At 43.3% G+C, this 21,630-nt stretch overlaps 1 protein-coding gene across 2 annotated transcripts in view; it reads left to right on the forward strand.

Annotated features, from left to right (window-relative positions):
* Window positions 1–21,266, forward strand: part of IKBKB (inhibitor of nuclear factor kappa B kinase subunit beta) — a 97,007-nt gene extending 75,741 nt beyond the window's left edge. For both annotated transcript variants that reach the window (XM_033949414.1, XM_033949415.1), the window contains exons 16-22: window positions 216–325; window positions 6,450–6,499; window positions 7,188–7,287; window positions 8,532–8,679; window positions 14,956–15,086; window positions 19,125–19,215; window positions 20,650–21,266. In XM_033949414.1, coding sequence (XP_033805305.1) covers window positions 216–325; window positions 6,450–6,499; window positions 7,188–7,287; window positions 8,532–8,679; window positions 14,956–15,086; window positions 19,125–19,215; window positions 20,650–20,718 — 699 coding nt within the window. In that variant the 3' untranslated portion in view covers window positions 20,719–21,266. The remainder of the gene's footprint in view (window positions 1–215; window positions 326–6,449; window positions 6,500–7,187; window positions 7,288–8,531; window positions 8,680–14,955; window positions 15,087–19,124; window positions 19,216–20,649) is intronic.
* Window positions 21,267–21,630: the final 364 nt, after the last annotated feature.

Genomic DNA, 21,630 nt, shown 5'->3' on the forward strand with positions numbered 1-21,630 from the left:
CCTAAAAGACATTTTTGCATTGCATTAAGAAACTTTTATAGATTTGGTGCTTAGTGTGAATCCAGCTCTATATGTGAACCTTTCTGCATATCAGGATATTTCTGCAAGTAAAACACTTTTTCTTGCAGAAATGCTTTAAAGTATTGACCATTTGTATTTACACATAAAAAGGGCTTCTAAAATAACCTCCTAATAACTAATGTTCTTCCTCTCAGGAGGAAGAGGTGGAGCAGTTGGTTGGGAAAATGATGGCACTGCAAACAGACACTGTGGATTTGCAGAGAAATCCTTTGGGTCGAAGACAGGGTGGCACACTGGATGATTTGTAAGTAGGAGTAGGAAGGGAAATTTTCAAGTCTTCTCTTGGGTAAACAGCACTTTACTTGTGGGAAAAGTTATGCTGAAAATTGGTCCCTTCTCCCACAGGGAAAAATATATTCATTGTGAAAGATTTGAGGTGAAATGCTGGATAGTTCAGAGGAAGGGAAGTAAATATATTAATTTGCTCCTATGGAATAGAAGCTGCAAATGTATATGGTGAGACTGGCACCCCTTCCCATGTCTGACTGATTCCGGTGTGGGCTTTGCCTCTGAGAATGTGGGTGCATTGTGCCTACGGGCCTGCAAAATCTGTGGGCTACTTAAAATTTGCCACCATAGAGGCACTTTTCATTCTGTACGCATAACTACAAAGTTTGCAGGAACTTTTTACTCATGGATTTCCCACCAGGTTTTAAAGGGAAAGTATATACCAGGCTTATCTAACTTGTGGCCCATGGACCACAACCTGGACCACTAACTTAATCTTTTTTGGCAAGCAGAAGCTCCATGAAGTCCTCTGACTGCACCTCTACTTTCCTGCCACAACTAGCCTGTGTGCTTGAGCTGTGCTGCTAGTTGAGGCTGTTCCTGCGGTTTCTGAAGCTGTTCCTGTGGTTTCAAGTCTCATGAGACTCAATACTGCGAGAGGGGCCTCAACCTCTGGCACAGCAGGGCTCAACCCTGTGGTTAAGACCAGTCGCGGCTCAAAGCAGGGATCTTGTTGTACCTCAAGGAGCTTTTTGCAGCAGGAAAGCATCCTTTTTTTTTTTTTTAATAACTCTTTATTCGTTTGCAAATTAAACAACAAAAGTGCACAAAATAATATATTACAACAAATTATTCCACAATAGCACTTTGATATCTACCATATAAAAATCTATAACCCCCCCCCTACCACCCACCCTAACAGACATTTTGCAGCAGAAAGTGTTGCACTTCACAGAGCTTTTTCAGACTACTTTTGCACTGTGGAGCTTTTGCAGCAGGAAAACAGAAATCCCAATAGAGGCCGTTTTGCAACAGAAAAGAAGATTATTTGCAGCAGGGAAGCAGGGATCTCATCAAAGCAGCTGAAGCCAGGTGAGGGTCAGGATACATAGTGAAGGAAGGGCGCAGGGGGGCACTTATGTGAGATTTTCTTCTTTTCGCTTAGGGCTGGTTTTGATGAAAATAGGGTACAGAAGTTATATTTGTTCCATCTGCCCACATGCTAAAGAAAGAGAGAAGTGGAGATAGACAGGCAATACTGAATGGGCATATCCATGGGTGGGCAAGTGGTGACGCACATCATTAGTGTAGCTGGCAGAGATCCCCAGGGCCTGCCACCTGAAGAGTCCTCTTTGGAGTCACCCAAGTAGTCTAATCCCTGCAGCAGTCAGCAGAGGGATTCCAGTTGTTGATGCTGGCATCCCCCCATGCATGCTTAGTCCAATTAGAACCCCCGCGCATGTGTGCCAAAGGATTGAACAAGAGCATATGTGTGGTGGGGGAGAGTGCATTGCCGATATTGGCGGCTGGAAATGCACTGTTGACTGTGGGAATAAGACTGCTCGTAAGGGGGACTCCAGAGAGCTCCTCAGCTGAAGGAGCCCAGGGATCCCTACCAATCAAGGTATTCATTTTTACTGCTGTTTTTGGAGGGGGGGATAGCAGGCAGTGAAGAAATGAGTGGATCTTGCTCACCCAGACCACTCCCAGGCCCACCCAAAAATTGAGGTCTGACTACACTACTGGGTTGGAGAGACAGAAGAGAAGGGAAGGAGGAGGGAGAGATGGGCAGGGAGAATGCTGAATGATTGCAGTGGGGAAGGGGAAAGAGGAGCAGTGGGATAGATAAAGAAAGGTAATGCTGGGTGATGGGGACAGAGGAGATGATAGATGGAGAGAGATAGGAAATACTGGATGACGGGAAGAGAGACAGGCAGTACGTACTGCATGGGGGGAGAAAACGAGACAGGGCAATGCTGGATGTGGTGGGAGAAAGAAAGATGGGGTAATGGTGAATGATGCAGGGGAGAGGAGGGAAAGACAGGAGCAATGCTACATACCAGGGGCAGAGAGAGACGGACAGAGCCAACACAATTTAGAAAAAAATTAAATGGCCAGATAGCAATGGTAGAAAAAATAATTTTATTTTTAATTTAGGATGAAGTACCGTATTATAAAGTGAGTGTGTCTTATGAAGTGAAGACGACCCCCCTACGTACCTTTTTAAAACACCGCCCACCCTGTAGTACCTTTTTAAATGCCCCTTAAGTCTGGTGGTGCAACACTGCCATCAATCATTGTCCGCTCCCCATCCCAGCCAAACCCAGAGCCCGCCGAGCACCATGGTGTGTTGGAGGGCACCTTGCCCCCAGACTTACAGCTGCGGTGGAAGGAATCGTGTCCCTGAAGCCCCCCAGCGGTAGCGCGTCGGTCTCCCTGCTCATAGCAGAAGGGGAACAGCAGCGATTAACAAGCCCAAATCCCCGATACCTTGGGTGCCTGTCTGCTGTTCCCAGGGCTCACTCCGGATCAATCAATGCCCTCGATGGCGTCGGGTCATGGCACCCAAAGCTCCTCGCATGATCTAAATTCCAAATGGTGCAAACCAGCTCGTAGTGCGGGGCTCCCCAGGGAGAGAGAGAAAAGGCGTCAAACTGCATTTCTCCATGTATAATGTACCGTGCACTTCCCGCCTAGTGCAGTCATTATGTGTAACCAGCTGCTCTTTCCCTGTCTGTCGCGAGCTTTTTTCTCTCTTCCCCTGTAAATTTCAAGATCGATCACCCGGGAGTGCAAGCCTGGAAGGAAACTGATCACTGAAACAACGCCGAAAGAGTCTTGTTTTTGTAGCTAATTTTGTAGCTTCCTTAATTTATATGGTGCTGGTCGCTCTGTGGTTTCTTAGGCGGGGTGCAAGAGATCAGAATATCTCTTATGTTGTCCTTCCCATATACTTTTTTTGTTTTGCCAAAGGTCCCCCAAAGTTAACATAGAGATAAGGGACACTGCAGTCATTCAGAAAGCATCAAGGGCCCAGGCAGCAGCACAGAAAGCACACTCCTGCCGGCCCATATACCGCTGGACCACCAGAGGTGAGGGGGGGTGGAAGGTTACAGGTCAGGACAGTGGGACAGGGTACAGAACCTGGCAGGGAAGGGGGACAGGGTGCAGAGCCTGGCAGGGAGTGAGACAGGCTGGGTGCACAATTTGGTTCAAAATACTTTTTCTTGTTTTCTTCCTCTAAATCTAAGGTGCGTCTTATGGAGCGAAAAATATGGTAATGTAGTAGCTCTGTTAATCTTGTTTAAAAGTTAAACATACCTTATTTTTCGCTCCATAAGATGCACTATTTCCACCCCCCAAAAGTGGGTGGAAATAAGGGTGCGTTTTATGGAGCGAATACCCAGACCCCTCCCGTTACCTTTTTGTAAATTCTGAGGCCCTCCCTCGCTGGACGCAGCTACCTGGAGCACTGACAGCTGATGCGGCTGCCTCCGAGTCATCTTCCCTTGCGGCAGAGCGGCGCACAAGGCTGCCGGCCTGGTCCCGTGCTGCTTCCCGCGAGAGTTCTTAATAGGAGAGTTCTCGCGGGAAGCGGCGCGGGACCAGGCTGGCAGCCTTGTGTGCCATTCTGCCTCAAGGGAAGAAGACTCCAAGGGAGCTGTGTCAGCTGTCAGTGCTCCAGGCAGCCGTGTCCAGCCAGGGAGGACCTCGGAATTTAAAAAAGGTAACGGTGGAGGGGAGGGAGGCTGGGAGTTGCTCTGCCTAATTAAAAATAGGTACAGGGGGGCCTGCCTGCCAAATGAAAAATAAGGAGGGTGAGGTCAGGCCTGCCTGGGGAGTAGGCCTGGGAAGGGGGGAGGTGTGTCTTCCTGCCTGGGGGGTCTGCCTGGGAGGGGGAGGCCTGCCTGCCCTGTCCCTACCTGTCCTGTTCCCTGTCCCCTGTCCTGGCCTAACACTAGACCACCAGATTAGGGGGGGGCAGGGTGCAGAACTTGGCAAGGAGTGTGGGGTTGGGTGCAGAGCCTGGTAGGGAGAATTTAGTTCAGAATGTTTTTTTTTCTTGTTTTCCTCCTCTAAATCTAGGGTGCGTCTTATGAAGCGAAAAATACAGTAAATAAAAGAAAAAATGGAAAATAAAGTGACACCTTTTTTATTGCACCAAATTAATTTTTCTGACTAGCTTTCAGAGGCCAAAACCTCCTCCTTTAGGTCTGGCCAGTATAGTGTTATAGTATGCTTGTCCTGATTTAAGGAAGGAGATTTTGGCATCCCAAAATCTAGTTAAAAATGTAATGTTAATCCAGTAAAAAGGTATCACCTTATTTCTTTGTGTTCTCGGAGATTACGTGAGTGTGTAATCTCCTAAATGAGTGTGAGTACATGTGCACATGCGTGTAAAATATCAAATGTGGCCCCTGATAGAAAAAGGTTGAACAAGCCTGGTATACACTTTATTTCAATCCATAACCTAGTTCCACCCACAGGTGTTTCTTTGCTGGTAAAAGAATGGTCGAATGGAAAAATCTTCAAATGGTCTATTTCTGAGACTAAAACTGAATAGTTTATGTGGTAATCATAACAATCAGAACAGCATACTGCTGTCAGGTTTTGGAGTTATCAGTCTGTGTCCTATAGACCAGGGGTAGGCAATTCCGGTCCTCAAGAGCTGGAGCCAGGTCAGGTTTTCAGGATATCCACAATGAATATGTATGAGATGGATTTGCATGCACTGCCTCTTTGAGATGCAAATCTATCTCATGCATATTTATTATGGATATCCTGAAAACCTGACCTGGCTCCTGCTCTCGAGGACCGGAATTGCCTACTCCTGCTATAGACCAAAGCAAAGCTTCATTTGCACTAGATTAGATTACACTGAAGACCATGAGGAGAAGAGAGGATAGGTGCTTTTAAAAGAGCACCTCCTACTGGCCCCTTAGCTGCACTGATATACCTTGCTGTGCAGTTATGGAAAGGCTTTCCTCTTGAAATATGCTGTTCTAATAGTTATTTATGTTATAATGAACTTGTTACCTGCCAATTCCCTTAATTAGGTTCAAAGCGAGATACAAAAAGATCAGACTGGTGGATGACATCAGGAATAACAAAATCCTATATATATATAAAAAATAATTTAAAAAACTTAGGAAAACAAATACACTTTCAACATTTTACAAAAGCAAATATAAGGGAGTTGGGTTTTAAGTCCATTATAACATAACAGGCCTCCTGTTCAACTCTTAGCCAGCAAGTAGACCCAAATCCCCCAAAGCAAACAAATTAGCAAACTGACAGGGTGGTGGTGAAACTAAATGAAATAAAACAAAACCTAGAAAAGAAACAATTGGTTTATAAAGACAGTTTTCAAAACCATTCTTGCTAGTGAAAGAGCTATATTTGTTGAGATTGAGAGAGGTTTATTTGGCTGGCTCTGTTGTCCTATCTGTTTCCTATAGATCAGTGGTTCTCAACCTTTCTTCCTGATAGATAATATTTGTACTTGTGACGCACTAAACACTACAATTTATAACTGAACAAAGGTAAAAACCCTATATATAATTTAATTGTTGGCATCAATGATGGGAAGTATAGACACAAGGGTGTCAGGGTGGTAGAGAGAGGTGGGCTGCAACATTTTCATCAGGGGCTGATGTCAGAAGTAGGGACCATTATGGAGATTTCAAGTACTTGATTTTTCTGGTTCTCAGCTCTCAACCTCCAGCCTACATAGTTGTTAAGAAAAGGAAAAACATGTTTTCTGTTAAATTTTTGGATGACGCACTGGTTGAGAACCACTGCTATAGATCAAAGCAAAGCTTCTGGATGCATGGGGAAGACACTGTACTGTGGAAACAGATCAGCCTGAGGCTGATGCTGTACACTTTGCAGAAGGGTTTCTCAAACTCATTCCTTGGACTCTTTCACCAGGACTGATTTTGAGGAAAAGTAACATCCTACAAGCGAGAATGGACCTTAGAGCCTTGTATATGCAAAGGCAGTGCTTACAAACATGCCAAAACCAGGCCAAAAGAAATATTGCTTTATTGGTGGGGGCAAAGAAACAGAACATTTAGAACTTTCCATTAATTTCTGAAGGAATTGTTTAGTAGTTTGACCCAAAGAACTTTATTTTCTAGAGAAGAGCAAGCAAGAGACCTTTACCGCAAATTACGAGAAAAGCCCAGAGGTAAGAAACTTTTGCACTTCTACATAATGTTCAGTATTTCAATGTTTCACTTGGACTATGGACTCTTTGCTTATCCAGATAATTTTTCCTTTTATTGCCTGTTTCTCAACGTTAACAAAATAGCTTTTTGTCTTTGGATAATTTTCTAAAAGAGAAGACCATAAGCCATTATTTTTTTTATTTTTTTTAATTTTTTTTTAGTCTTTATTCATTTTAGATTTTACAACAAGTGTACAGAAAAATCAACAATCAATATACAACATCACTTGAAACTCTGCCATTTCTCAAAAAGAAGATTTAACCCCAACCCACCCCCCAAAATTGTATTCAAGCAAATACATACTACATAATGTAATAACATATACCATTTGTGCTATAATTTGTTATATTATATATATTGTTGGAGGGAGGGAGGTAGGTTTTTGAAGTTTAATAACATAAGCCATTATTAAAGATGGATGTGGAGAAATCCATTGCTGATTCCTAGGATAAGCAGTATAAAATATGTTTTACTCTTTGGGATCTTGCCAGGTACTTGGGACCTGGGTTGGCCACTGTTGGAAACAGGATACTGGACTTGTTGACCCTGCAGTTTGTCCAAATATGGCAGCTCTAATGTTTTTTATGGAATCTGGCCACAAGTTCTTTATATCCCTTGCAATAGATTTTTTTCATCTCCTTCCTACAGAACAGCGGACTTCTGGCGATAGTCAGGAGATGGTGCGTCTGCTTCTTCAGGCCATACTCGGCTATGAGAAGAAAGTGCGACTTATTTATGTTCAGCTAAGGTAAAAACAAGCTTGGAATAAAATCATTTCTGCTAAGGGTGCCCCCTATATCAGATACAGCTACAAAGGAAACTTTTGTAGCAGAGGAGCTTGTGCCCAGAAAAGTGTCGGAGCCAGGAATGAAACCTCTGCACTGGATTGACACCAACTCATGGCATCTTGCAGAGACAGCATGAAAATTTAACATGGGAGGGTTCCCCACCTACAGGCATGAGGCAGTCAGGAATAAAATGTCTGAACAAGATAGACCCCCCAACCCCCACCTTCCAGTCTTGCATGAAATTTCTTTAGCAGAGGGATTCATATCCACAGCCTCGGGCACAACCAGGAATGCAGTTGTTGCATGGGAGGAGCCAGAGGGAAGGCATAACATTTCTATAGCAGAGGGGCCCCCCTCCACCCCATGCTATTTACATTCAGGAGAAAATGGAATCTTTATGCTGTGAGGTGCCTGGTCACAGTGCTGGAGGAGCTGGTAAAGTCAGGGATTCCTAGCCAGGGCACTAAGGTACTTGGTAGATGGGTTAGAGAGACACATATAGTGATCAGATTACTAATACTGTATTAAGTTTCAAATTTATTTACAGTTTGACACACTGCCCATATAGGAGACCCTCTAGGTGGTTTTCAGTTCAATTAAAAATGAGAAAATGAAAAGAACTCTATAATAGGATAGAAAAAGGAACAGATAAAGCAGTTCAAAAGTAAGACAACAGAGGACAAAAACATAGACAAAACCTATGAGTATGTAAAAATACACGCATACATACATACGCATATATATAAATTTAAGTATATAAATATAGCTGGTGCTAATCCATCTGGTACTAACTACAGACCTACAAACATTTGGGGGACAACTTCCAAAAGCATCCTGAAATAAAAAGGATTTAAGCTGTTTAAATGTATGCAACGACTTCTCCAGGTGCAAGTACAAAGGTACTGCGTTCCGGAGGAGCGATCTGGCCACACTAAGCATCCTTTAACGTGCTGTTTCAAGACTAATAGCCCCAAAAAGGTGGGACATCCACTTGATTTTGTGAGATTGATCGAAGCGATTGTGTAGGAGTGTAAGGAGTTAGCAGTCTGTGTAAATAGGATGGAATGCCTATAAGATGCACCCTATGAATATCGGAGAATCTAGCCCAGAAGAGATGCATGGGGCTCAGCAAATAGTCTTTTGTTTTTGACTTTTGCAGCCCACAAGTTGCAAGCCCTTTTCTATTATTACGCTCTCTTTACAGCAAGACAGTAGTGTGCAAAAAGAAGGCACTTGAATTATTCCCTCGTGTAGAGGAAGTGATGAGTTTGATGAATGAAGATGAGAAAACTGTGGTGCGTCTTCAGGAGAAACGACAGAAAGAGCTTTGGAATCTGTTGAAGATTGCCTGTGTGAGTAATGTGTGGATTTAACCAGTCTAGACAATTGGGGGGGGGTTAATCTAGTGGTGTACCAATGGGTGGGGTAGGGGCAGTCTGCAGGCATTAAGGGGGTGCACACCAGGACCTTCCCACTTCGCTCCACTGCTGCTTTTCCAAACCAGCAGCAATACACTTAAATACAACCATCACGGGACCTTCGGGCACCTCCCTGCTACTGCTGCCATCCTCCACCACTAATGTCATTTCCACAGAGCCAACAGCCATGGGGAGATGCTCGAAGGTCCCCATGATGGCTTCATTTAAGAGAGAAGGGGAGCAGACGCTGGATAGAAATAGGGCAGAGAGAGGGGGAAGCAGACGCTGGACAAATGGGAAGAAGAGAGGGGGAGCAGACGCTGAATGGAAGTGTAAAGACAGAGGGAGCAGAAACTGGATGGGAGAGGAGAGAGGGGAAGATGCGGGATGCAAGGAGGTAGAGAAAGAGGGCACATACTGGATGGAAGGAGGGGATAAAGAAAAAGGACACATGATGGATGGGGGAAAAGAATAGAAACTGGAAGGGTGAGGGAAAGAGATAGCAAGCTGTAGGTAGACACAGTGAAAAGAAGGAAATTGAGGAATGGATAGTAAGGATTTAATCTAGACATAGACAGACAATAAATTGAGAAGAAACACTTGGAAAGGGAAGGGAGAGGAGAGGAGAGAGATATGCCAAATCACTGGGGGGAAGGAGGGAAAGGAAAGAGAGGAGAGAGATGACAAAGCATGGGGGAGAGGGAAGGAAACAGAGATACCAGAACTGAGGGGAGGAAAGGAGAAGAGAGAGATGCTAAAAACCTTGGGGGGAGGGGGGAGAGAGAGAGAGAGAGGGAAGGAGACAGAAGTTGCAGACCATGGGAAAGGGAAGAAGATTGATGCCAGCCCAATGGGGGTAAGAGAGAGATGGAAGGGGGAGACAATTTCTAGAAGGAGCATAGAAAGAAGACAGATGCCATGTGGATGGGGCAGAGAGTGGATGGAAGGAAGGAAGATAGTGACGAGAAGAAAGCAGAAACCAGAAGACAAAGGTAGAAAAAAACTTTTCTGTTTCATTTATTTATTTTGCTTTAGGATAAAGTAGTATTGTAACTGTTGATAAACGTTACAATGGAAATAAGGTGATCCTTTTATTGACTAATTTTAATATATTTTTGATTAACTTTCAGAAACCCCCTTCCTCAGGTCAGGACAGGATACCGGAACAGCAGTATACTGACCTGAGGAAGGAGGTTTTGGCCTCTGAAAGCTAATTTTAAAAATATATTAGTCCAATAAAATGGTATTATCTTATTTTTCATTTTATTTTTATTTGATAATTTGTAAAGTGATAATTGTTATTTCTCAGGGTTTTTTCAAATTTACATCTGCTGTTTTTATATTTTGCACAATCCCTCCCTTTTACTAAGCCATAGTAGAGGTTTCCACCATACAATTCCTATGAGCATCGGAGTAGAGAATGACATGGGGACAAAATTTTCCCCGTCCCCTTGAGTTTTGTTGCTGTCCCTGCCCCATTCCTGTAAGCTCTGCCTTAACTACACAAGCCTCGAACACTTAAATTGATAACATCATTTAAGAGCTTAAAAGTTGTGTTTATAAATGTAGGAATGCCATTCATTTGCCTAGGTTGAGCCTAGTGCTGAAAATCAGTGCAGCCAGTGTACAGCAGCGGTGCTGGTATATTAAAGCGATTTGAAGTAGAGAATGACACGGGGACAAATTTCCCCATCCTGTCCCCACAAGTTGCTGTCCCAGTCTCTGCCCCATTCCTGAAAGCTCTGCCATAACCACACAAGCCTCGAACACTTATGATTTTAAAGTGTTTGAGGCTTGTGCAGATGAGGGACAGGGCTTGCAAGAATGGGGAGGGACAGGAAAATGAGTTCCCGCAGAGATAGGGAAAAATTTTTCCCCATGTCATTTTCTATGTCTGAGTATTTAGCATCCTGGACTGCAGCAGAAACCTCTACCACAGTTTAATAAAAGAGGACCAGTATTAGGGGACATGCATCACTGTTTCTGTGGTGTTGCATTGTATGCAGTCTGGCTTCTTGGTGGTTCAGTTTAACTTTTGTCTACATATTTTTATTTTTAGTTTGTGATTATTTATTCCATACAGGGCGAGGGTGTATTCTGTGTTTGAAAGAATTTTTCTGTTTAGCACTGACTGTGCAAGATTAAACTGTACTGATTTGGCTAGTTTAGTTTTACAATGGGCGTTTCTGTTATATATACACAGGAGTCCATACATTAGGTGATCGATCCATGCTCATGAATCCCTTTCAGAAGGGTGTCAATCCATATCTTTCAGCTCCTCCTCCTTCACCAGTGCAGTATAGCTCCCTCTTCAGTTTTTCCTTCTGCAAGCTAACCAAGAAAAGGTGTTCCAATCTGCTCTGTTCAATTTTTATTATTTTGGGGCTTTTTACTTTGTTTTGGGGAGGCTTTGGTGTCAGAGGACCCCATATTTGGGACTACTCTGCCTGGGAGAGAACGCAGACTTCGCAAGGGCAGACTGCAGCTCGCAGGGCAACCCCCAGGTGTACCTGATGAGCTAGTTTGCTTTGTGTTACTTTGAGGCTTGGGGGTCTGTTCCCCTGGGAGCCTGCTTACCTTCTGATTTATTAGAGGCTGGAGCGTAGGCTGTGGAGCCCCTGTGTGAATTCCTTTAGGTTTCAGGGAGCTGACTGCATTTTATTCTCCCTACCCTCTTCCAGTCCCGCTGTGAGGATTTGTGGTAGTTGAGCCTTCAGTCAGTTCCAGTCCAACTGGAAGCCTGAAGATTTCCAGATCTGAACTGTTATACAAGAATTTGAGGTAGAAAGTTCTCTCCAGTCAGGCTGAAGCAAAGCTGACACAGGCAGGCACCAGCAGCAGCACTGTGAATACAGCCCATTATTCCCCATGGCGAAAATCAGGGGTTTGAAAAAAAATGGGGCCAGATAGGGTCCCAATCTCCCAATCCCCTTTCTCTGAATTTTTTTAAACTTTCAGGGGAGCCTCCACATGCCGTTTTTGGCGTGATTTTTCTGGCAGTGGCCATCTTGGATTTTAAATGATGTTTTTTTTCTAAAGCCTCCTTCTGCCTCAAAAGCCCTCGATTTGGTTCAGAATCGACTGGGATGTACTCCTCAGGCTGTTTTACACCTATAATCATGCCAGTTTTGCACTGGATGGTTGTCCGAGGAGCATCCATGTGCCGCAGCGCATGCAAGGGAAAGGTGGGAGCTTTGGGCTTAGCCTCTTCTGAGTCCTCTAGGGCTGGGGAACCACAGGGGGCCGAGTGGAAGAGAGAAAATCCTTCCTGGAATCCTCAAGTAGCGAAGATGCAAAACGTAAGTGCACGGACACTATGAAGCCCAAGAGAAACTAGTCTGAGGTCCTGCAGGGGTCTTGGGGCCTCCTGTTCAAGGATTTACACCAGAACTTGTGAATCTTCTATGGAAAGCTTATTTGACAGGCCCGGGATGCACTGTGCCAATATCGGACTGGGGAGAGATGCCTATTCAGAAGGTCTCTCCGCCATGCAGGAGACTGGCTTCCAGCCTGTGTGACCAAGTAGAGCAGGATTAGGAGGACTGGAGATCAGCTTGAATAACTTTAAATCCAACCTTAAGGTTTTCTATATAAAGATGCTTTCACTACATAATTCCTCCTATCGCACTTTTCTCCCTTCAGCACAGTCTTCCATCCTTTTGTCTCACCCCTTTTTTTTTTTATTTTTCACTAGTAGGAAACCAATGTAACTAGTATCTTCTCCTTACCTCTTGTACCAAGTCTCTGTCCAATGTCTGTATTATCGATGCCCTTTGAAAACTATGTTTTGCTTTTAATTTTGTACGTACACCGCCTAGACTGGTAGATAGGCGGTATATCAAAATAAACTTGAACTTGAAACTGTGTGTATGATGTCTGAAGCACCTGCCACACAGCAGTGGGCGTGTTCCCGGCATGGAAGCAAGAAGAAGTGCTTGGGGGAAAAGACACCCTAGATAGGAGGAGAGGGAGTGGGAGTGCCTCACATCTGACAGGACTTTAATTATGCAAGTGGAAATCGCCTGTTCAGGGATGAGACAGAAATATTGTGGACACTGAGAAGGAAAAGACTCTGGAATGCAAGGGAATGGGATGACATGTACTACATGCTGTTTTCTGACGTTCTAGTGCAGTGTTCTTCAATGCAAGGCCTAGGGGGCCAATGGCGGTCCCTGGAAGACCTCTCATTGCCTTTAAAAGGGAAAGTAGATGGGGGCAAGAGCGCATGCTTGAAGGACAAGGCATTTCTCAGTTTACAAGAGAATTTGGAAATGGTCACAATCTTGAGCATACTCCCCAATGAAGTCTGAAGGTGGACTGTAGGGATGGATGTCAGTAGTGTCATTATTTTCCCATGGGGGGAGGGCATAAGTGGCTCTCCTTCAGCTCATTAGAATACAAAGTGGCCCCAGCTTAAAAATTTGTGAAAGCCAATGCTCTAGTCTAGTGGATTCAACTGAACCTGGATTGGAATGTAACTTTTCTTTTTCCTCTATGGACTGGGATTTTGAGAACATGCAATTAGGGCCATATTCTATACATGGCACCTACTAGAACAGTTCTTAGTATGATTCTATAAAAGGTATGGACACTTTATAAAAATCTCACTAAGTGCCAGTGCATGTCATAACTTTAGGCACACCCATTTAAGTCGAGGAAAACCAGGCCTAAAAATCTGCACCTAACTTGTATGTGTATTGAGCGTATTCATAGGAATGCCCACAATCCGGCCATGCTAAGATTGTGCACTAAAACTGACTTGCAGCACTTTATAGAATATGCCTACCAACTTGTGCACATAACTTCTAATTAGTATCAATTAGTGTCAATTATGAGGTGTTACTTGCCAGTTATCGGCACCAATTAGGCTTGTTAAAAGTTGTGTGCGCAAATTGGCTGTGCGTACTGATTTGTGTACACAGCATAAGGCACCATATACAGAATTTGGGGAATTAGTGTGTGCTGTTTGTCACCATGGTAAATAATACTGTGGCCATGCACTAAGAATTACCATGTGCTACCTCATGTGGTAACTGCTTATTGCTTCTTAGCAACTGATCCAACTACATTTGTTCAAATTGCTCAAAAATTTATCCAGGCAAAAAGAGGCAGCTCTTGGGCTAGGGTTATACCTTAGCTAGTAGACTGGATAGTCAGACTGAACTTCTTTGACTTCTGCGACTCATGAGACCATACTTCCACCCACATCACTTTGTTCTGATCGTTCAGGTGATGGTCTTACCTCAACTAGACTGTTGCAACTCCGTCTACCTAGACATCAATACCACTCTTATCCACAAACTGCAGCTCATCCAGAACACAGCCATTAGACTAATCTACAAATTAAAGAAATATGATTCAATCACAACCTTCATCGGACAACTACACTGGCTCCTAATATCATCCCGAATAATCTTCAAAACTTCATGTATCCTGCACCTGATTTCGTACGGAAGCTCAGCTGCTCCCCTCATCCAACTATTCTTTACTGCTTGGTCGACATCAAGAAGAATCTTTAACAGAATTCAACTAAACCTGCCATCCACAAAATACCGCCATTACAAGCGAATTTTCCACTCTATGCTAACTTATCTGGGTGTAAAAACCTGGAATGACCTCCCAGAAGCAATCAAGAAGGAGACAAACTACACCACATTCAGGAAAAACCTGAAGACTCACCTGTTTGACAATTAACTGTTTCAGCTTCTGTATAGCACCCCCTCCTTCTAGGCCCCTCCCCTTGCTTCTCCGAGCCCCCCATCCCTACTCCTTTTCCCTCTTTGATCTGTCGCCTTGAGCTTGTAAAGGTTTGTGTGACTCACAAATGGAAGATTAGATTAGAATATCTGGATAAAATTAACTGGATACAGTTGTTTGGTTAATTTTATTTAGCTACTGTTGACTGGGTATCGAGCACCTTGCAGTTAAGGTTTTACTATATGTTCAGTGGAACCTATTGAGATTCAAGAGATTCAGCTTCCAGTTCTTTGTTTCTTGTCTCCCAGGAATAGGAACACCTTGCCAGCCACTGGTATAAACTGTCTTCGTTTGTCATACACTGCAAAATTCAGTGCTGTTTGTGGTTTTATTATTCTTAGATGTTTGTTTTAAGAAATATTTCCCAAGATGATGTGAACTGTAGATCTGGGTCTAAATCTAGGAACTGTTTCCTGCCTTTGTCTTCTAACTTGGTTTTTGTTGTTCCAACAGAGTAAAGTACGAGGGCCAGTCAGTGGCAGCCCAGACAGCATGGGTGCAGCTCGGATCAGCGCCCCTCAAGGACCCTTTTCCGTTGTTGGCTCGCCCTTGTGCGCTGAATTGCAAGATTCTGCCAGGAAGAGGTACAAATGGGGATGTGGAAAATAGGCAGGACCTGAGCATCAGTAGTTAGCTCTCCTCATCCAACAAAGCAAAACTTGAAATTAGGAACTTCTTTTGGATAAAAAAAAAGAATGTATAGGCATTGTTTTTCTATTATAGGTGTTAATATAAATGGGGATAGGCTGGTGGCTTAGGGATTGATTTCACAGGGATGTAGCCACCCAAAAATTAGATAATGTAATATGATGTGGATTTACAGCCTGCCTTTAACCATTGTGTTCAAAATGGATAGCTATGACAAATACGAGGGTTGATTCATAAGTCATGGCAACTATTTATTTTTCTCAAAAATGCACCAATACTGGAAATCTAATATATACATTTGAAAGTGTGTGACCTGTACTTCTTAATGTTGCCACCAGATGAGAGATGAGTGCAAGAATCTCTGGTAGGGGAGAAGCAAAAAAAAAAAAAAAAGACATCTGGTAGCAACATTAAGAAGTACAGGTCACACACTTTCAAATGTATACTGTATATTAGATTTCCAGTGTTGACGCATTTTTGAGAGAGAAAAAAAATAGTTGCCATGATTTATGAATCGGCCCTTGTAGTAAAGCCTAACCCTTCAAATACATAAAACCAAATACTGTATTCTCTCTAACAATTGCTCAATCCTGCTTCAGGACCCAAAAGCATCATAAAATTAGGTTTTAAAACCAAATCAAAATTCCCCCAATAATCACCCACCCTCCACTCCCCCTACCTTCAAAATCTTTACTCTGGTCTTGCACACACATATAAAAGGCAATTCTATAACTAGGAAACCACAGTTGTGTCTCTTACATGCATAAATGTACAGAAAAAACAGAACATAAGATTTGCCACTGCTGGGTCAGACCAGTGGTCCATTGTGCTCAGCTCACTCGGCGGCCCTTAGGTCAAAGACCAGTGCCCTATTTGAGTCTAGCCTTACCTGTGTATGTTCTGTTCCAGCAGGAACTTATCCAGCCTTTTCTTGAATCCCTAAAGGGTGCTTTCCCCTATAGCAGCCTCTTGAAGAGCGTTCCATATTTCTATCACTCTTTGGGTGAAGAAGAACTTCCTTACGTTTGTACAGAATCTATTCCCTTTTAACTTTAGCGAGTGCCTTCTTATTCTCTTCACCTTGGAGAGGGTGAACAATCTCTCTTTCTCTTCCAAGTCAATTCCCTTCAATATCTTGAATGTTTCGATCATATCTTCTCTCAGTCTCCTCTTTTCAAGGGAGAAGAGGCCCAGTTTCTCTAGCCTCCTCCAGTCCGTTAACCATTTTTGTCGCTCTTCTCTGGATCCTTTCAAGTAGTACTATGTCCTTTTTCATTTAGGCGACCAGTGTTGGATGCAGTATTCCAAGTGGGGGCATACTATGACTCGGTACAGTGGCATAACCTTCTCAGATTACATTACATTAGGGACTTCAATTCCGCCTATGCCTTGCAGTTCAAGGCGGATTACAAAAGAGCTAACTGGACATTTCCAGTGAAGTTACAACAGATCTGTTTGTGATCCCCTTCTTAATCATTCCTAACATTCTGTTTGTCCTTTTTGCTGCCACCGCCGCACATTGCCTACCAGAGAGCAGGGCAGGCAGGAGAGAGGGGGGTTGTTGAAGAAGTCAGCCACAAATTCAGACATGTTGCCCATTACAGGTCATTTAGATTTTATTCCAGGTATGCACCAAGCTATATTCTCTAGATGGACAAGTCATGGTTCCATTCATGTAGCTGATTTTTTAACATCGGATGGTAACTTGCAGCCCTTTGAATCTTTGTTACAACCCCCAGGAGTTTGAGAACAAGACTATATGCAGCTTTCACTCCAATATTAAGCCCTCATTGAGTTTGCATCATTCACTTGGCATGTATAAAGTACTACAAGAGTTCTTTCTTCCTCCTAATTATGCATGGGTATCCGTTTCTATTTTATTTAAAGCATTCCTTTAGCTGCTTCCCCCACGGCATTATAGCAACATTTTGACCGCCTGGGCCATATAACTAAATATGGTCCTATTGGACCAGGATCTGACCTCTAGCATAAAACACATTCCCATGGTAATACACAATACCACAATGCATACTATAGAGAATGTCAGTTTCATAAAATCCTGAGAGCATATCTATCTCAGGTGCAATTGCATCAAATGAGAGGTATTGACTTGCTTTTATGTATTAAATGTCATAATCAAGCTAACATGTTATCCCATGCTTTCTGGTCCTGTCCACTCATCCATTGTTTTTGGTCAAAGATATTTGCTTACTTAGAGGACTTATTCTACTGCCAACATCACTGGGGGATTTATTTGGGAAGTTTCATTTAAGTGGCAATCGGAACCACAGGTCAGCATGTCTCCAATAAGCTTGTATTGTGGGTAGAAAAAAAGCATTCTACAAATGTGGGTGCAGACTACATTGCCAATATTCTGTCAATGGAGAAATTTGCTGCATCACCTAATGACGTGGGAGGCCAAAGATGTCTGCTTAACTATTAACAGGAAGAGGCAATTCTGGTTTATTTGGGAATATTATATAAATGCTCTTCCCCCTAGATCTCACAGCTCGATACTTAACAAACTAGATTTATAATTTAGTTTTGATCTCTTCAGATGTTTTTATTTGCCCAGCAGCCTTCTATTTCACGTCATGTTTCGCTATAGGAATGTCCAAGTTGGGGTAGGGTTGAAGGATGAGTAAATGGGGGGGGGGATAGGGGATGGGGGAGGGTTGTTCACTGTAGCAGTCTTAATTACTGATGACGTGGTTATTACCTGTTTTGTTTTCCTTGTTATTTGGGCTGTCATCTGTCCAGCTGTGAATATCAACTGTTGGGGTGGGTGGTTTACTTTTAAACCTGATGTCAGCAGTTGGCTCATTGTACTTTCTTCATGTTATATTGTTGCATCGTCAATAAAAACGGGGGGGAGGGGGTTTCATAAATTCTTTTATTTTTTTTAATCTTTATTCATTTTTAAAACTTTCAACAAGTGTAACATAAGATACAATAATTTTATACTTTAACATCACTTAATATACCATCAAAGATTAACTCGCATCAAATATCCCTCCCCCCTTATATCCAACAATTGTACTTAAGCATAATAAATCATAAAATATTCCCTCCCCCCTCCCCACCCTGGATGCGTATGAACAATAATATTCATTCTGTACAATATTTTGTTAATGGCTCCCAAACATCCCTAAATTTCTTAAAATGCCCCTGCTGTATGGCTGTGGTTCCATTTTTAAAATTTGGCTTAATGAATTCCACCAAAAATTATAATTCAGCTGATACAATTTTTCATAATTTGCTGTATGGCAACCCCTGTCATGATGAGCAAAAGGTTTATTATTATTAGAAGAGATTTGACTCTTGGCTCTCATGGAAATACCAAATAACACAGTGTCTTATGATAATGCCACTGGATTTTCCAGTAGATTAGTCACTTGGCTCCAAATGGATTTCCAAAAACTAAATATCAGTGGATAGTAGAATAGTAAATGATCTAATGTCCCAGCTTCGAGATGACAGTGCCAGCATCTATTTTTCCATAAATTCTTGAGGTAGCAGGGATCACCAAGCTCCACAAGCTAGAAGAGGTCCTCCAGCAGCCAGAACAGCTCATTCTCTTACTTGCTACAGCCAGCAGCATGGTCCACATGCTGCTGCTACGTCGACCTCTTCCTTCCTCAGTTTTTGCACAGGGGAGGGGTTGGCATGACAGCAATGTGTGGACAGTGCCACCGGCTGCAGCAAGTAGGAGAATGAGCTGTCCTGGTCACCAGAGGACCTCTTCCAGGTATCGGGGCTTGGGGATCTCTACCAGCCCTAACAAAGGTGCCAGAATTTTGGATGGCCGTGAGCCCAAATTGGGAAGCACAGGCCCACCCATGGCTACGCCACTGACAGACATACACCCCACTTACAACATGATCTGAGTATTCCGTAATACTTCTTTGAAGTTAGGTGGAGACCACAAGCTGGTGCCATGAATTTAGGGATAATTTTGTCTTTTTTTTTCCTAGTGAGGATTTATTGATAGAATCTCAGAGTCTCTGTAGCCAACTGGAAAGTGCAATTCTGGACACCGTGAAGGATCAGGATCAGAGTTTTATGGTAAGTTGATTAAAATGAAAACTGATATAGATCATAGGGACAGGACTTGATATACCACCTTTCTGTGGTTACAATCAAAGCAGTTTACATATTATATACAGGTACTTATTTTATACCTGGGGCAATGGAAGGCAAACCCCCCATTTTACAAAAGCGCAGTAGTGGCTGCCATGCGTCCCACTCCGCCCATTGAATCCCTATGGGCGTCAGGTCCCCTTTTACAAAGGTGATTATTGCAGCAGGCCGAGGTAATAGTTCTAAGTGACTTGCCCAGAGTCAAGGAGCTGCAGTAGAAATCAAATCTAGTTACTACTACTACTTATCACTTATATAGCGCTGAAAGACGTATGCAGCGCTGTACATTTTGACATTTATAGACAGTGGCCAATCCAGAACCCAAGAACTAGCAAGATTTCATGCCACTGACACCAAGCAGTGGACATTCCCCAAGTCATCAACGGTTTATGAACTCCTCCAAGAACTCATCTTTGTCCTTTTTGAATATGTAAACAACCAATTCATATTTATCCTTTCCATGCACTCATCATTTTACAGATATTTGCCTATCTTCCCTCAGCCATCTCCTTTCCAAGCTAGAGCCCTAACCTCTTTGTCTCATAAGGAAACTGTTCCATCCCTTTTATCAGCGTGGTCACCCTTCTTTATAACTTTTTTCTAGTTCTACTATGAATTTTTTGAGATAGGGTGACCAGCACTGCAGTACAGTACTCCCCCGAAATTTGCAGGGGTTGGGTTCCAGGAACCCCCACAAATTTCAAAAAACTGCAAATGCAGTTTTTTGCCTGTCAAAAGGCAGGGGAAGCAGGAAAAGGCAGCTGGAGCGCTGGCGGGTGAAGAAAATCACTCGCAGTCTGCTCCGACCGCTTCTTCCTGTAGTAAAGTCGGGCTACACCAATCAGGAGCTGCTTTGACACGCAGCTCCTGATTGATGTAGCCCGACTTTACTACAGAAAGAGGCAGTCGGAGCAGACCGCAAATGAATCTGTGAACCGCGAATTCACGGGAGAACACTGTACTCAAGGTGCAGTCACACCATAGAGTGAAAAGGTTTATAGTACAGGATGACACTATCAAGATCCCATTTCTGAGCTGCAGTATTGATTTAGGCAGTAAAGAAAAGCAGTCTTTGACTTCAGAGACTGTTTTTTAGAGGGGTTCTCTCTGATCACATCCTATTAAAGCAGCCTTCACACACTCTTTTACTCTATCCAGAATTTTCCACAATTATTCATAGTTTAATTGAAAAAACCCACTCTCTTGAGTAATGGCTTCGAGAAGCACCCATCTTGTTTGGTGTTGGGAGGTCTGTGGTCTTAAAATGGCATAGATAACCTGAAAGATGTCTCATTTTTTCTGCCCTTCTTTTACCGTCTCCTCTTTCTTTCTGCTTCTTTTATAAAACTTTTTTTATAGAGCCTTGATTGGAGCTGGCTGATGTGTCCGGAGAAAGAGAGGACTAGCTCCGAGCAGATTCATGCATGAGAAAAGGCAGAAATATCTGTTTGCCAGAGAATGAAGAAATGGAGCCAACTGACTTTTGGTTGATCACTATATCTGTGGGGCTTAAGAGTCCCTTGGTGCTCTAGGCTGATGAAGTTCACGGTGCCCTCTCCTTGCTGCGAGTCCGATGGTGCTCTGGGTTTTTGAGATTCACCATGCTCTCTGCTGGTTGCAAGTCCCATAGTGCTCCAGGCTGATGAGGTTCACAATGTTCCAGCTTGCTGCTGGTCCCATGGTGTTCTGGATTCGTAAGATTCACAGTGTTTCTGCTTGCTGCTGGTCCCATGGTGTTCTGGATTCGTAAGATTCACAGTGTTCTCTGCTTGCTGCTGGTCCCATGGTGTTAAGAACATAAGAATAGCCTTACTAGGTCAGACCAATGGTCCAAACAAGCCAAAAGCCTGTTCACATGGTGGCCAATCCAGGTCACTAGTGCCTGGCCAAAACCCAAGGTGTAGCAATATTCCATGCTACCGATACAGGGCAAGCAGTGGCTTCCCCTGTGTCTTTCTCAATAACAGCATATGGACTTTTCCTCCAGGAACTTGTCCAAACCTTTCTTAAAACCAGCTACGCTATCCGCTCTTATCACATCCTCTGGCAATGCGTTCTAGAGCTTAACTATTCTCTGAGTGAAAAAAATTTCCTCCTATTGGTCTTAAAAGTATTTCCCTGTAATTTCATCGTGTCCCCTAGTCCCCTAGTTCTCTGCTTGCTGCTGGTCCCAAGGTATACTGGATTATTAAGATTCACAATGCTGTCTGCTGCTGGTGTCCTGGATTTTCAAGATTCACCATGATCTTCGGTTGTTGCAAGTCTTATGGCACTCCAGACTAACAAGGTTCACAGCGTGCTCTGCTCGTCATGAGTCCCATGGTCTCCGGGCTTTCGAGA

This window comes from Geotrypetes seraphini, chromosome 6 (genome assembly GCF_902459505.1).
Source record: "Geotrypetes seraphini chromosome 6, aGeoSer1.1, whole genome shotgun sequence".
Taxonomy (NCBI): Eukaryota; Metazoa; Chordata; class Amphibia; order Gymnophiona; family Dermophiidae; genus Geotrypetes; species Geotrypetes seraphini.